The sequence below is a fragment of the Pungitius pungitius genome, chromosome 13 (genome assembly GCF_949316345.1).
Source record: "Pungitius pungitius chromosome 13, fPunPun2.1, whole genome shotgun sequence".
Taxonomy (NCBI): domain Eukaryota; kingdom Metazoa; phylum Chordata; class Actinopteri; order Perciformes; family Gasterosteidae; genus Pungitius; species Pungitius pungitius.
In genome coordinates, this window is record NC_084912.1 from 266,185 (window position 1) to 278,682 (window position 12,498).

The 12,498-nt window shown below is 45.3% G+C and overlaps 1 protein-coding gene across 1 annotated transcript; it reads left to right on the forward strand.

The window, feature by feature from the left end:
- The first annotated feature begins 2,664 nt into the window (after positions 1-2,664).
- Positions 2,665-11,739, forward strand: dlk2 (delta-like 2 homolog (Drosophila)). The gene is made up of 7 exons (XM_062566709.1): positions 2,665-2,720; positions 3,455-3,506; positions 4,711-4,798; positions 6,355-6,412; positions 8,054-8,184; positions 8,255-8,399; positions 8,716-11,739. The coding sequence occupies exons 1-7, from the start codon at positions 2,665-2,667 to the stop codon at positions 9,365-9,367; spliced, it is 1,182 nt and encodes a 393-aa protein (XP_062422693.1). The 3' UTR covers positions 9,368-11,739.
- The last annotated feature ends 759 nt before the right edge of the window (positions 11,740-12,498 follow it).

Genomic DNA, 12,498 nt, shown 5'->3' on the forward strand with positions numbered 1-12,498 from the left:
TTTGGATTCAGACGCGTTTTAGTTCCCAGGGTGTTTGGATTCAGATGTGTTTTAGTTCCCTGTGAGTTTGGATTCAGACGCGTTTTAGTTCCCAGGGTGTTTGGATTCAGAGGTGATTTAGTTCCCTTTGATTTATGGTTGTTTGGATTCAGAGGTGATTTAGTTCCCTTTGATTTATGGTTGTTTGGATTCAGAGGTGATTTAGTTCCCTTTGATTTATGGTTGTTTTGACTCTGACTTGTCTTAGTGTCTCAAATCTTTCTTTGTTTTTGTTCCGAGAACTTTTTGTCTCAGACAAAGGCTTCTGGGGACAGTAGAACATGATTTAGGCCATGGGTTAAAATGCAATGTAGGTCGCTTTTGAGAAAATAAGCTAAATGACAAGTAATGTAATGAGTTCATCAGTGAGGAACATTTTCTAGCTTCAGACCTGCAGCAGTTAACACAATCTCAAACTCTCACATATTTTACTTTAACCGTGAAAGTCCAATCAACACTTATTAACACCTGACAGAGTCCTCAGTGTTTCTGTCAGTGTGTCAGTGTGTTGATTCATGTTGATTGGTGGATTTCATTTAACACTATAGCTATATCACAGCACACACACTGCAGCAAATGAGTGTGTGTGTGTGTGTGTGTGTGTGTTTGGGTCAGACCCTGCCGAGAGGGTGTGTGTTATATGAAGAGGGAGGACGGGTCTCCTGGTCGTCTGTCTGCAGCTTCAAACAGTCTTTAAAATAAGCTGCAGAGGAACAGAGAGAGAGTGTGTGTCTCCATGTGTGTGTGTGTGTGTGTGTACATTGAAGGTCAGCACACAGCGTGAATATTAAATATGTTTGTGACGTTCAAGCATCAGGAACCTGTCAGATGAAGGTAAGAACTACACAACTCTTTTGTTCTCTTTACACAAATGTGATGATAGGGAAGCTTAATGCAACACACACAAACACACATGCACACACACACACAGACCAGCTTCACACTTAACAAATGCAGCTTTAACAACAACCGCTCCAGCTGATTGGGTGATCGGCCACTTCGAGCCGTTTAAAGGAAACATCATTGTTTGATTCTGTTGATTCCTTACTTTTGTAGATGTCAGTTTGCTTCGTTGAGGACCTGAAAGGAGTGTTTCAGCTCATCTTATCCTCCTGGAATCTTGTGCCCTGTGGTCTTCTGACGGCAGATGGGTAGCTAATGTTAGCTTAGGATTAGTCAGAGAGCTTGGATGTAGATCATTTACAGACATCACAAGTTTGATACCCACAGAGATGTGGACCGACCATCTTCTGGCTTTCCCATTGCACTATGGATGAGGTAGGGTCCAGTGTTTCTGGACCTAAAGGAAACCTCTAAGGCAGGGGTGTCAAACTCATTTCAGGTCCGGGCCACTTCAATTGAACGCAGACCACTAAATTCATAGGGAGGATTGGTGCTGACGATCCGACCGGTGGGCGCTACGCCCGACGACGGGTGGAGGCTTGCAAATCAAATCGATATACAAAAGAGACAAGATGGGCCTCTCGTCTTCTTTGTTGAAGACGACCTAGAGAGTGACGTCTTTGTGTGTGGAAGTCGTTGGTTTAGAGAGACTTTTTTGCACCCTGCATCGACACTGCAGACATATTTGTCCCGTATTTTGCTCCACAACTTTGTTCACCAATCGATCAGAAAACCGACGTTTGTGGAGATCTGCGTCCATGGATTGGACGCCATTATCGCATCCTTATTGTCCGCCAATAACGGCTTGTATCAGTGGTCATATTTCTTTTGACAAAAACTCTTCAAACTCTCGTAAAATATCTTTGTTTTAATAATGGCGGAATTATGCTATGAAACCGGAAATGTGAGACTCCTGAAAGGATGTAGTTAGCAGACCAATCACAGCCTTGCAGGCTGCGTGAGCTTTTGATGCTAGTTTAGAGAAATGGGTCGAAACACCCAAGAGGCTCTGTGTGTCCTTACGTTTCTCTGAAAACACAGAAGCACAAACTTGGCTTAAGGTTTCATCAAATACCTGATCTGTTTTTTTCTACTGAGGTGTGCTGCCTTTACTGACTCTTTGGACACCTGAAGACATTTTACATAGTATCGTGTGGTATTAGTACTCATACTTTAACAGAGTATTTGTACAGTATGGTGTTAGCATTCGTAGTATAATATAGTATTTCACAGTGTGGTATTAGTATTTGTACTTTATATATTACTTCATATAGTATTTTACAGTGTGTTTACCATCACATCTTTAAAGAAAAGGCTCCTCCAAAATGAGAGAAGAGGGAAATAATATTTAATCTATAATCTATAATATCCCTTGATCATGATGGCCAGAGTGTGATGTCATGTGATCAGGTAAAATATTTATATGACAGAAATGATTAAAATGTTGATCAGTAAGCAGAATAACGATGGAGAAATGACTGCTACTGCTATAAGGTGTAATGGACATAGAAGATTAAGATGAAGTACCAGTGTTAGTATAGAATAGCAGGTCACAATAGAACCAGGTCACAATAGAACCAGGTCACAATAGAACCACAAACAATGTGAACCTGTGAGGAGAGAAACACAACGACTGATCAATGCAAGGAGCTGACAGGAAGTCCATTTAAACGGAGACATATGTTCAAATATGTTCATTTAAAATTAGTCAAACTCAAACTTATGTTGGATCCACTATCAGGACTCAGTTCTGACCTGGCGGTGACCTCTGACCCCTGGTGAAGTTTCACAGGAGCTGAATGATGAAACATCAAATGTCCACAACATTGGCAATGACATCACTTCCTGGTGTATTACAGCTTTACTACTTACATATTTACAACATATTTTGATGAAATTGCCCCTTTTTGATTTTTGTTCTTCTGAGTTTGTATCCTTATGGTTGAAATGCACTTATTGTAAAACATGTATTATAAATACCTCTGAGATTTATACAGCAGAAATTAGAAAGTACAAGCACCTGTACTTATGTAGTTGAGTAAATGTACTTTGTTAAAAATAAAGGTTTGAGAATCCTTTACTGAGAACACAGAGTGTGTGTGTGTCGGCGTGTGTGTGTCTGTGTGTGTTTTAGATTGGCCACCTGTTGCCTTCCATTCTCAAACACACTCCGTTCATTCTTTTCTTTCTCGAGCAAACATACTGAAAGAAAAGAAATGTGTGTATGTGACCGAGTGTCTTCCTCCCTCACATACCACAGCACATTCACACACACACACACACACACACACAAACACAGGCATGTCAGTTCCTGTCTTGTGTTCCTGACTGTAATCTCCAGAAAAATGATCCTGCTCGTTATTTGCAGCCGCCTGCCAGTCGAGTGTGTGGGCAGCGCGCCCCGAGGTCAGTCGCTACAGCAACAGGCTGAGCCGACTGGAGATAGAAGCAAGAGGACGAAGGAGAAGAAGAAACAGGCACACACATCAAAAGATCTGTGAGGACCAACCAGGAGGTCTAAAGATTGCGAACCAGCAGAACAACAACAACAACAACAACAAACAGTAAGCAGCAGGTAGGAACAGGAAGCTGGAAGGACATCACATGAGTGACATCCTGTGGTCCTCGTGTGCGTTTAGCTTAGCACTCAGACCATGTGTCTGATTGTTAGTGTCAGCTGATTATTATTATTAGAAGAGGAAGAAGTATATACTCCATGTGTAGATGGGATGACGGTTTTAGTCACATGATGCTTCATGTTCCTCAATGTTTATTCCTCTGCATTTCATCAATACACTCTACCTGCTCAGGTACTCTGTATACTACCTGCTCAGGTACTGTGTTCTCTACCTGCTCAGGTACTGTGTTCTCTACCTGCTCAGGTACTGTGTTCTCTACCTGCTCAGGTACTCTGTTCACTACCTGCTCAGGTACTCTGTATACTACCTGCTCAGGTACTGTGTTCTCTACCTGCTCAGGTACTCTGTTCACTACCTGCTCAGGTACTCTGTTCTCTACCTGCTCAGGTACTCTGTTCACTAAGTGCTCAGGTACTCTGTTCACTACGTGCTCAGGTACTGTGTTCACTACCTGCTCAGGTACTCTGTTCACTAAGTGCTCAGGTACTCTGTTCACTACCTGCTCGGGTACTCTGTTCTCTACCTGCTCAGGTACTCTGTTCTCTACCTGCTCAGGTACTCTGTTCACTACGTGCTTAGGTACTCTGTTCACTACCTGCTCAGGTACTTGGTTCACTACGTGCTCAGGTACTCTGTTCTCTACCTGCTCAGGTACTCTGTTCACTACCTGCTCAGGTACTTGGTTCACTACGTGCTCAGGTACTCTGTTCTCTACCTGCTCAGGTACTCTGTTCACTACGTGCTTAGGTACTCTGTTCACTACCTGCTCAGGTACTTGGTTCACTACGTGCTCAGGTACTCTGTTCTCTACCTGCTCAGGTACTCTGTTCACTACCTGCTCGGGTACTCCGTTCTCTACCTGCTCGGGTACTCTGTTCTCTACCTGCTCAGGTACTCTGTATACTACCTGGACAAATCTAAAGTCTGATCTATCTGACTTCCTGTCCTGTCTGATCCAGCTGCTGGTCTGTGATGTCGGGAGTTATGTGTGAGCAGCTGATCCAGGATCAGCTGCTGTTTCAGACCTTTGAGCTTGAGGCGTCTCTGCTTTCAGGAGTCTGTTCACAGAGCGCTGCCCCACTGACCCCAGGTCAGTCTCCAACAACACGTCTGTCTCTTGGTCCTCCAGGTCTCCAACATGTCTCCAGTCAGAGCGTCGTTCTTCCTGCCGAGCTGCTGTGTCTTTATCCTCCTCGTCGGGCCCTGCAGAGGTCAAGGTAAGGTCACACCTCATCCTGTTAAGATTTAAGGACAGAGATTATTATTATCAGCATTGTTAATAAGGATAATAGCTGTGATAATAAATATTATATAAGAATAATCATGATTTGGTTCACAAAATGAAAGTCAAGTATAAGTACTGGTACAGTCAATTAATGTATTATTAATAAGGAATCGATCAATAACAATCATAATATTTAATGCCACTGATATCATATTAAAGAAAGGTGCTTTTTTACATTACATTACATGTCATTTAGCTGACACTTATCCAAAGCGACGTACAATAAGTGCATTTCCACATAGAGACTCAAACTCAGAAGAACAAGTAACAAGAAAGTACAATTTTCATCAAATAAGCAGTTTCAAAACATGTTATAGAAAAGTGCCATTATAAGTACAATTTAAGTGCTATCATTTGTTAGTGCTACGGTTTGCTAGTGTTTTATTCAAGGTAGAGTCTAAAGAGGTGTGTCTTGAGTTTTCGACGGAAGATGTAGAGGCTCTCTGCAGACCCGATGTCATCGGAGAGCTCATTCCACCATCTGGGAGCCAGGACAGCAAAGAGTCGCGATCTCGCCGAGTGCTTTTCTCTCAGTGAGGGAGGAACAAGCCGCTTGACAGATGCAGATCGGAGTGTGCGGGTTGGGGTGTAGGGTTTAACCATGTCCCGGATGTAGACTGGTCCCGATCCATTCACAGCATGGTACGTCAGTAGCAATGTTTTGAACTGGATGCGGGCAGCCACTGGTAACCAGTGAAGAGAACGGAGAAGTGGTGTGGGAGTATTTCGGAAGGTTGAAGACCAGTCGAGCTGCTGCATTCTGGATGAGCTGCAGTGGTCGTATGGCGGCAGCAGGGAGACCTGCCAGCAGAGAGTTGCAGTAGTCAAGGCGGGAGATGACAAGAGCCTGAATCAGTACCTGTGCCGCCTTCTGAGTGAGAAGGGGTCGTATTCTCCTGATGTTGTAGAGCGTGTATCTACAGGATCGTGATGTCGCTGTGATGTTGGCAGTCAGGGAGAGTCAAGTGTCACGCCGAGGTTCCAAGCAGTCAGAGTGGGCGTTAACACGGAGTCGCCAAAGTTAACAGTCAGGTCCTGAGTGGAGAGGTTTTTCCAGGGAAGAAAAGTAGTTCGGTCTTGTCGGGGTTGATCTTCAGGTGATGAGCGGACATCCACTGGGAGATGTCAGTCAGACATGCAGAGATCCGTGCCGCCACCTGATTTTTTTTGCCTGCTGATTTTTGTTATTTACATACACATATACTATATACTGTAGGGATAGTCACATGACAGTCTCCCGTCTAGCTCTGATAGCTTGTTAGGATGTTTTTATTATGAAACTCCTCACACTGAACCAGGAATCAGGAAACGTTTATTGCCATCATATGTTAGACATAGATGGAATTTGACTTGGCGGTTGGTGCATGACGGTAGACAGTACAATAATGACAACGTAGTGCAGAAATAAGATAAAAATAAAAGTATAATAAAATATATTATCAATCAATATTTGCCAATCAAAGTCTGCCCTTGTATTTCTCTTTGCAGGAAGTGGCTGCAGCTGTAACATCACCAATAGCCGTTGTGACGAGTCCGGAGCCTGCAGGTGACATGCTCCACTGCTCGATCACAACTTCAGACCAACTTCAAGGCGGGTGATCAATCGATCAGTCAATCAGTGGACCATTGATCCACTGATTGTTGACTGAACGATTGATCACCCGCCCCCCTAAACTGCTTCATTGTGTAGCCCCGCCCTAAAGCCTCCCCTGCTTTATGGTCTGTTTGACCATCATTGTGAACCATCATTTACTAAATGAACATCATGCTGCATTGAAGAAGACTTTAAACTAGAGACTGAGACCATAAACTCATGTTTACAATGTTTACTGAGGGAATAAATCAAGAGAGAAGTAGAGTCATTTCCTCATAGACGTCTATGGGAGCAGAGGAGTCGCCCCCTGCTGGTCACTACACAGAAGTAGTCATTTCCTCATAGACGTCTATGGGAGCAGAGGAGTCGCCCCCTGCTGGTCACTACACAGAAGTAGAGTCATTTCCTCATAGACGTCTATGGGAGCAGAGGAGTCGCCCCCTGCTGGTCACTACACAGAAGTAGAGTAATTTCCTCATAGACGTCTATGGGAGCAGAGGAGTCGCCCCCTGCTGGTCAGTACAGAGAAGTAGAGTCATTTCCTCATAGACGTCTATGGGAGCAGAGGAGTCGCCCCCTGCTGGTCACTACACAGAAGTAGAGTCATTTCCTCATAGACGTCTATGGGAGCAGAGGAGTCGCCCCCTGCTGGTCACTACACAGAAGTAGAGTCATTTCCTCATAGACGTCTATGGGAGCAGAGGAGTCGCCCCCTGCTGGTCACTACACAGAAGTAGAGTCATTTCCTCATAGACGTCTATGGGAGCAAAGGAGTCGCCCCCTGCTGGTCACTACACAGAAGTAGAGTCATTTCCTCATAGACGTCTATGGGAGCAAAGGAGTCGCCCCCGGCTGGTCACTACACAGAGGTAGAGTAATTTCCTCATAGACGTCTATGGGAGCAAAGGAGTCGCCCCCTGCTGGTCACTACACAGAGGTAGAGTAATTTCCTCATAGACGTCTATGGGAGCAAAGGAGTCGCCCCCTGCTGGTCACTACACAGAGGTAGAGTAATTTCCTCATAGACGTCTATGGGAGCAAAGGAGTCGCCCCCTGCTGGTCACTACACAGAAGTAGAGTCATTTCCTCATAGACGTCTATGGGAGCAAAGGAGTCGCCCCCTGCTGGTCACTACACAGAGGTAGAGTAATTTCCTCATAGACGTCTATGGGAGCAAAGGAGTCGCCCCCTGCTGGTCACTACACAGAGGTAGAGTAATTTCCTCATAGACGTCTATGGGAGCAAAGGAGTCGCCCCCTGCTGGTCACTACACAGAGGTAGAGTAATTTCCTCATAGACGTCTATGGGAGCAGAGGAGTCGCCCCCTGCTGGTCACTACACAGAAGTAGAGTCATTTCCTCATAGACGTCTATGGGAGCAGAGAAGTCGCCCCCTGCTGGTCTCTACACAGAAGTAGAGTCATTTCCTCCTTTGTAGGGCTTCAGCAGTAGCTTAGTGGACTGTGGTTGTTCAGATGGAGCCCTGATCGTAGAGTAGAGAGTCGGTATCTGTGTTTTCATCCTACTGGTGCGAGACTCCAACATTCGGAACCTGCAGAATGATGTTTTAGTGACAAACGCTTTGTGTCTCCAGGTGCGACCCTGGCTGGGACGGCGAGCGTTGTGACCGCTGCGTACCGACGCCCGGCTGTCTCCACGGTTCCTGTCAGCAGCCCTGGCAGTGTGGCTGTGAGCCAGGCTGGGGGGGGCGTTTCTGCGATAAAGGTCTGGTACCTCCCTCCCTCATTTTGGTTCTATTGTCTGACATGGTCTGACCCGGTCTGACATCTTTCAGACCTGACGGTGTGCTTGGAGAAGTCGCCCTGTCAGAACGGAGGGGCCTGCGTATTGGAGGACAGCGGCGACTACGCCTGTGTTTGTGCCGACGGGTTCCACGGCCGACACTGCCAACTGAAGACCGGGCCTTGTCACCTGAGGAGGTCTGTGCAGGTTCTTTGTTCTTTGAGGGAATGTAAACAAGTTGATCTGAGTAAAGTCTCTGAGGATCCTGCTTTAGATGATTTTGTGTCTTAGAGGATGAGATGGGTACTGTCTTTTTTTAGGACAAAGCTTAACTATTATTATATATTACTAAGTTAGAACAACACTTTAAGTCTAGAACTTTTTGATCATAGATAGCCAGCTCACACCTAGTCAGATGGTCGCTACAAGCTATGTTACATTGTAGATAGCAGCTGCTCCGTTGTAGATAGCAGGCACTAATATTGAAATAATATTAATATGTTTTGTCTCCAGGTCTCCGTGTAAAAATGGCGGCCTCTGTGAGGACGGCGACGGCTTCGCAGAGGACCTGTCGTGCCGCTGCCTAGCCGGCTTCACGGGTCGGCGCTGTGAAACCGACGTGGACGACTGCCTGATGAGACCGTGTGCAAACGGTGCCACCTGCTCGGACGGCATCAACCACTTCTCGTGCATCTGTCCCGCCGGCTTCACCGGACGCTTTTGCACTGTCAACCTGGACGACTGCGCCAGCCGGCCCTGCCTCCACGCCGGCCGATGCCTGGACCGCGCCGGGGGCTTCCAATGCGTCTGCCGGCCCGGTTACACCGGAGCCACATGCGAGAGTGGGCCGGGGAGCCTAGAGCCTGGGACCGTGCTAGGGAGGGAAGGGGGGGCAGACGGGGCTCTACCTCGCCTGACCGTCAGGGATCATGACGAGAGGACCGGCAGGAACGGCAGTCGTCATGGCGACAGGCCCTTTAGGGTGACGGTGAACGAGCGCAGTGCCGCCGGCCTGTCAGATATCCAGCTCATCGTCCTGCTGGTGTTGGCTGGCGTGACGCTGGCCGTGATTGTGTTGACCGCCGCCCTCGTGCTGCACAGTCACTGCAGGGCCTGTGGCAGCGCCCCCTGCTGCCCGCTGACATCATCATCATTGTTATCATAGCGCCAAGCGCCGCAGGACGAGTCCAACTGTCACATCAGCTTCCTGAATGTAGCTGTACCAGAGAATAAGAAGCTGAACGCTCTTATAGGTTGCAGTGCGCTGAGAGCGGTTACTTTGACTCAAGTGACATCACCCGAGGACGTTGATCAGTGGTGAAAGATCTCCATCTTTAGAGTGACAAAAACAAAGATAAGGACGAGAGTTACGAACTGTAAATATATATGTATTTTGATATTGATATTGACATATACATATATTCCATATATATATATACAGTATATGGACCTTACAGGAAGATAGCAGGTCTTATTCGGATTATACTTCCTGTTCTACTTGTTCTTATTTATTTAAACATATGATCATGCACTGTAATTACTGTACAAATCTGAGGTACCAGGACTTACGAATTAGGTATTTACAAGTTCTCCCATACTTCACCTCGTCCACATCTCAGAGGTATCTGTTTTACTTTTACTGTACTTTGCCTTAGAGTTACATAAATTACTTTTTACTGTAATACATCAGATATTGACATATACATATATTCCATATATATATATATACAGTATATGGACCTTACAGGAAGATAGCAGGTCTTATTCGGATTATACTTCCTGTTCTACTTGTTCTTATTTATTTAAACATATGATCATGCACTGTAATTACTGTACAAATCTGAGGTACCAGGACTTACGAATTAGGTATTTACAAGTTCTCCCATACTTCACCTCGTCCACATCTCAGAGGTATCTGTTTTACTTTTACTGTACTTTGCCTTAGAGTTACATAAATTACTTTTTACTGTAATACATCAGATTATTAATCAACTCAGAAATGTTTATGTTTTATTAAATATTATTGAGTTATTATTGAGAGGGGCAGCACGGTGGTGTGGTGGTTGGCCTCACAGCAAGAAGGTCCTGGGTGCAACTCCACCCAGTGGCCTTCCTGTGTGGAGTCTGCATGTTCTCCCCGTGTCTGCGTGGGTTCTCTCTGGTTCTCCGGCTTCCTCCAACAGTCCAAAGACCTGCTCTGGGGATCCGGTTGATTGGGAAGTCTAAATTGCCTGTAGGTGTGTGGATGTGAGTGTGAATGGTTGTTTGTCTCTGTGTTGCCCTGCGATTGGCTGGCGACCGATCCAAGGTGAACCCTGTCTCTCGCCCAAAGTTAGCTGAGATAGACTCCAGCTCCCCCCCCCCCCCCCCACGACCCTGAGTGCAGGATAAGCGGTTTGAAGATGGATGGATGGATGAGTTATGAGCTCCACTGTTAGAATGCTGAACATATCTATAATATATATCGTTCTGCATTGTGAGTACTTTTGGTACTTTAAGGATATTTTGATACTAATACTGTGTATCATAATTATATATTGGTAAATTCATGACATACAGGACTGTGTATGTCAACATGTCTCAGTGTTGGGTTGTGTTGTGGTTGTGTACCTGTCTCTCCTGTGTTGGTGTCATTTAGTGTGATGTTCTGCACTGAAAAGAAACATTGTGCAACACAAGTGACTACAATGACGACGTCTTCTGTACATACATGTATTTTTATGTATGATACATGAAACACCATGAAATATTTGATCATTTTAATATTTCACCAGAAACTGCTCTACATCAAACCTCAAAGTAACTCCACTCCATGTCTCCCCCTGGTGGTCTCTTACTGTCCAGCTACCGTGCCACATCACCTGACTCTGTACCTGTCCTTGGTCACATTCGCTCCCTCTCTGGCCCGCTCTGTCCTATCAACCCTCCCTTCAACGGACTCCTTCTCTCTCATGCATCTTAACTCTACTTCCCCCCGTCTGGATTCCATCTGTCCTGTGACATCACAACAGGTCCTCCAGTTGTCCCCGGCCCCGTGGTGGACTCAGTGAGAGCCACTATGCGAGCAGCAGAAAGGAATGACGTGATGACGGCTCGCTTATCAATCTCTTCTTTCTCCAGTGAAAAGCTCATTGTACCAAACAGAAATCAATCCTCATTCTCTAACTCCCGAAAACTCTGCTCCATCTTTTCAAGCCTCCTTGACCTCCCAGGCTCCTCCTCCCTCCACCTTCTACGAGACACTATTTTACAAAAGAGATTATAGTCCTCCCTCCAATCCATCCACATCCACAAATGAACCATCATTTATTGATATGTGCATTGAAATGTATTTGTAAATCCTTCTGTGTGCATTTTCAATTATCCAGACTGATCTGACGCCATATTTTTGGGCTTGATTGACAGATTGAGTATTGTCTTTATGCAGTGTTTTCTGATGACATCGCCTAAAAGAGTGTAAATGAGGTAAATAAAATCGGTCCAAGCACAGAATCTTCAGAGTTGGCTAATTAGCTTGATAGTTAAAACATTTTTATTAGGGCTGTCAAATGATTAAAAATTTTAATCAAATTAATCAGAATTTTCAGTGGATTAATCATGATTAATCACCTGAATCCTAACAATTTTTTCTTTCTGAAATGCATAATAAAGATAAATAACAGGACACAGATACATAATTATCATTATTATTATCATAATTTTTTTTTTTTACATAAATACATGTTATTGATATTTGATTTTTAATTCATTCCAGAAAATAATCAAATCAATGTTATTTGATAAGTTAGACTGATTTCCCTGCATGGCTCTAGAAGGGTCTCGAGCCTCTGCAGTTTATCCCACTCTGCTGTGAGTTTGTGCTCCTGCGATGACCAGACATGACCAGACATGTCAACCCTCCCGATGTTTCAAAGCCCCTCCCGAAAATCTCCCGGACCGACCTTTCTCCCGATTTCCACCCGAACAACAATATTGCTGCACCACCCGTCACTGGGCGCGCCGTTTCAGACCGAACAATAATAAAGGTTACACCTTGAAGTCAAGCGCAGCGATTAGAACAACTGGCGCTGCAAAGAAATCCGCCAGCACCCCCCATTTCAGTGTGAAATATCCCCATACCTGGGAGGAATTACATCGCATTGGCTTCTCTTCCTCCGCATGTTTCAGAACAGTATTACGGGTCTCTCCGATGGTCTTTCCTCTATCTCAGCGCTGCTCTTTATTTATTTTTCTTAGCAAAGCTCTGCTGGGCGGAGCTTTTCTTCTTCTCTGTTCCGCTGCGCGAGAACCGGGGGG

Coding starts and splice junctions, on each gene's coding strand:
- dlk2 (XM_062566709.1), top strand. CDS start 2,665: ATGTTGGATCCACTATCAGGACTCAGTTCTGACCTGGCGGTGACCTCT. Junction 2,721..3,454: donor GCGGTGACCTCTGACCCCTG/GTGAAGTTTCAC, acceptor AGGACCAACCAG/GAGGTCTAAAGATTGCGAAC. Junction 8,185..8,254: donor GGGGCGTTTCTGCGATAAAG/GTCTGGTACCTC, acceptor GACATCTTTCAG/ACCTGACGGTGTGCTTGGAG.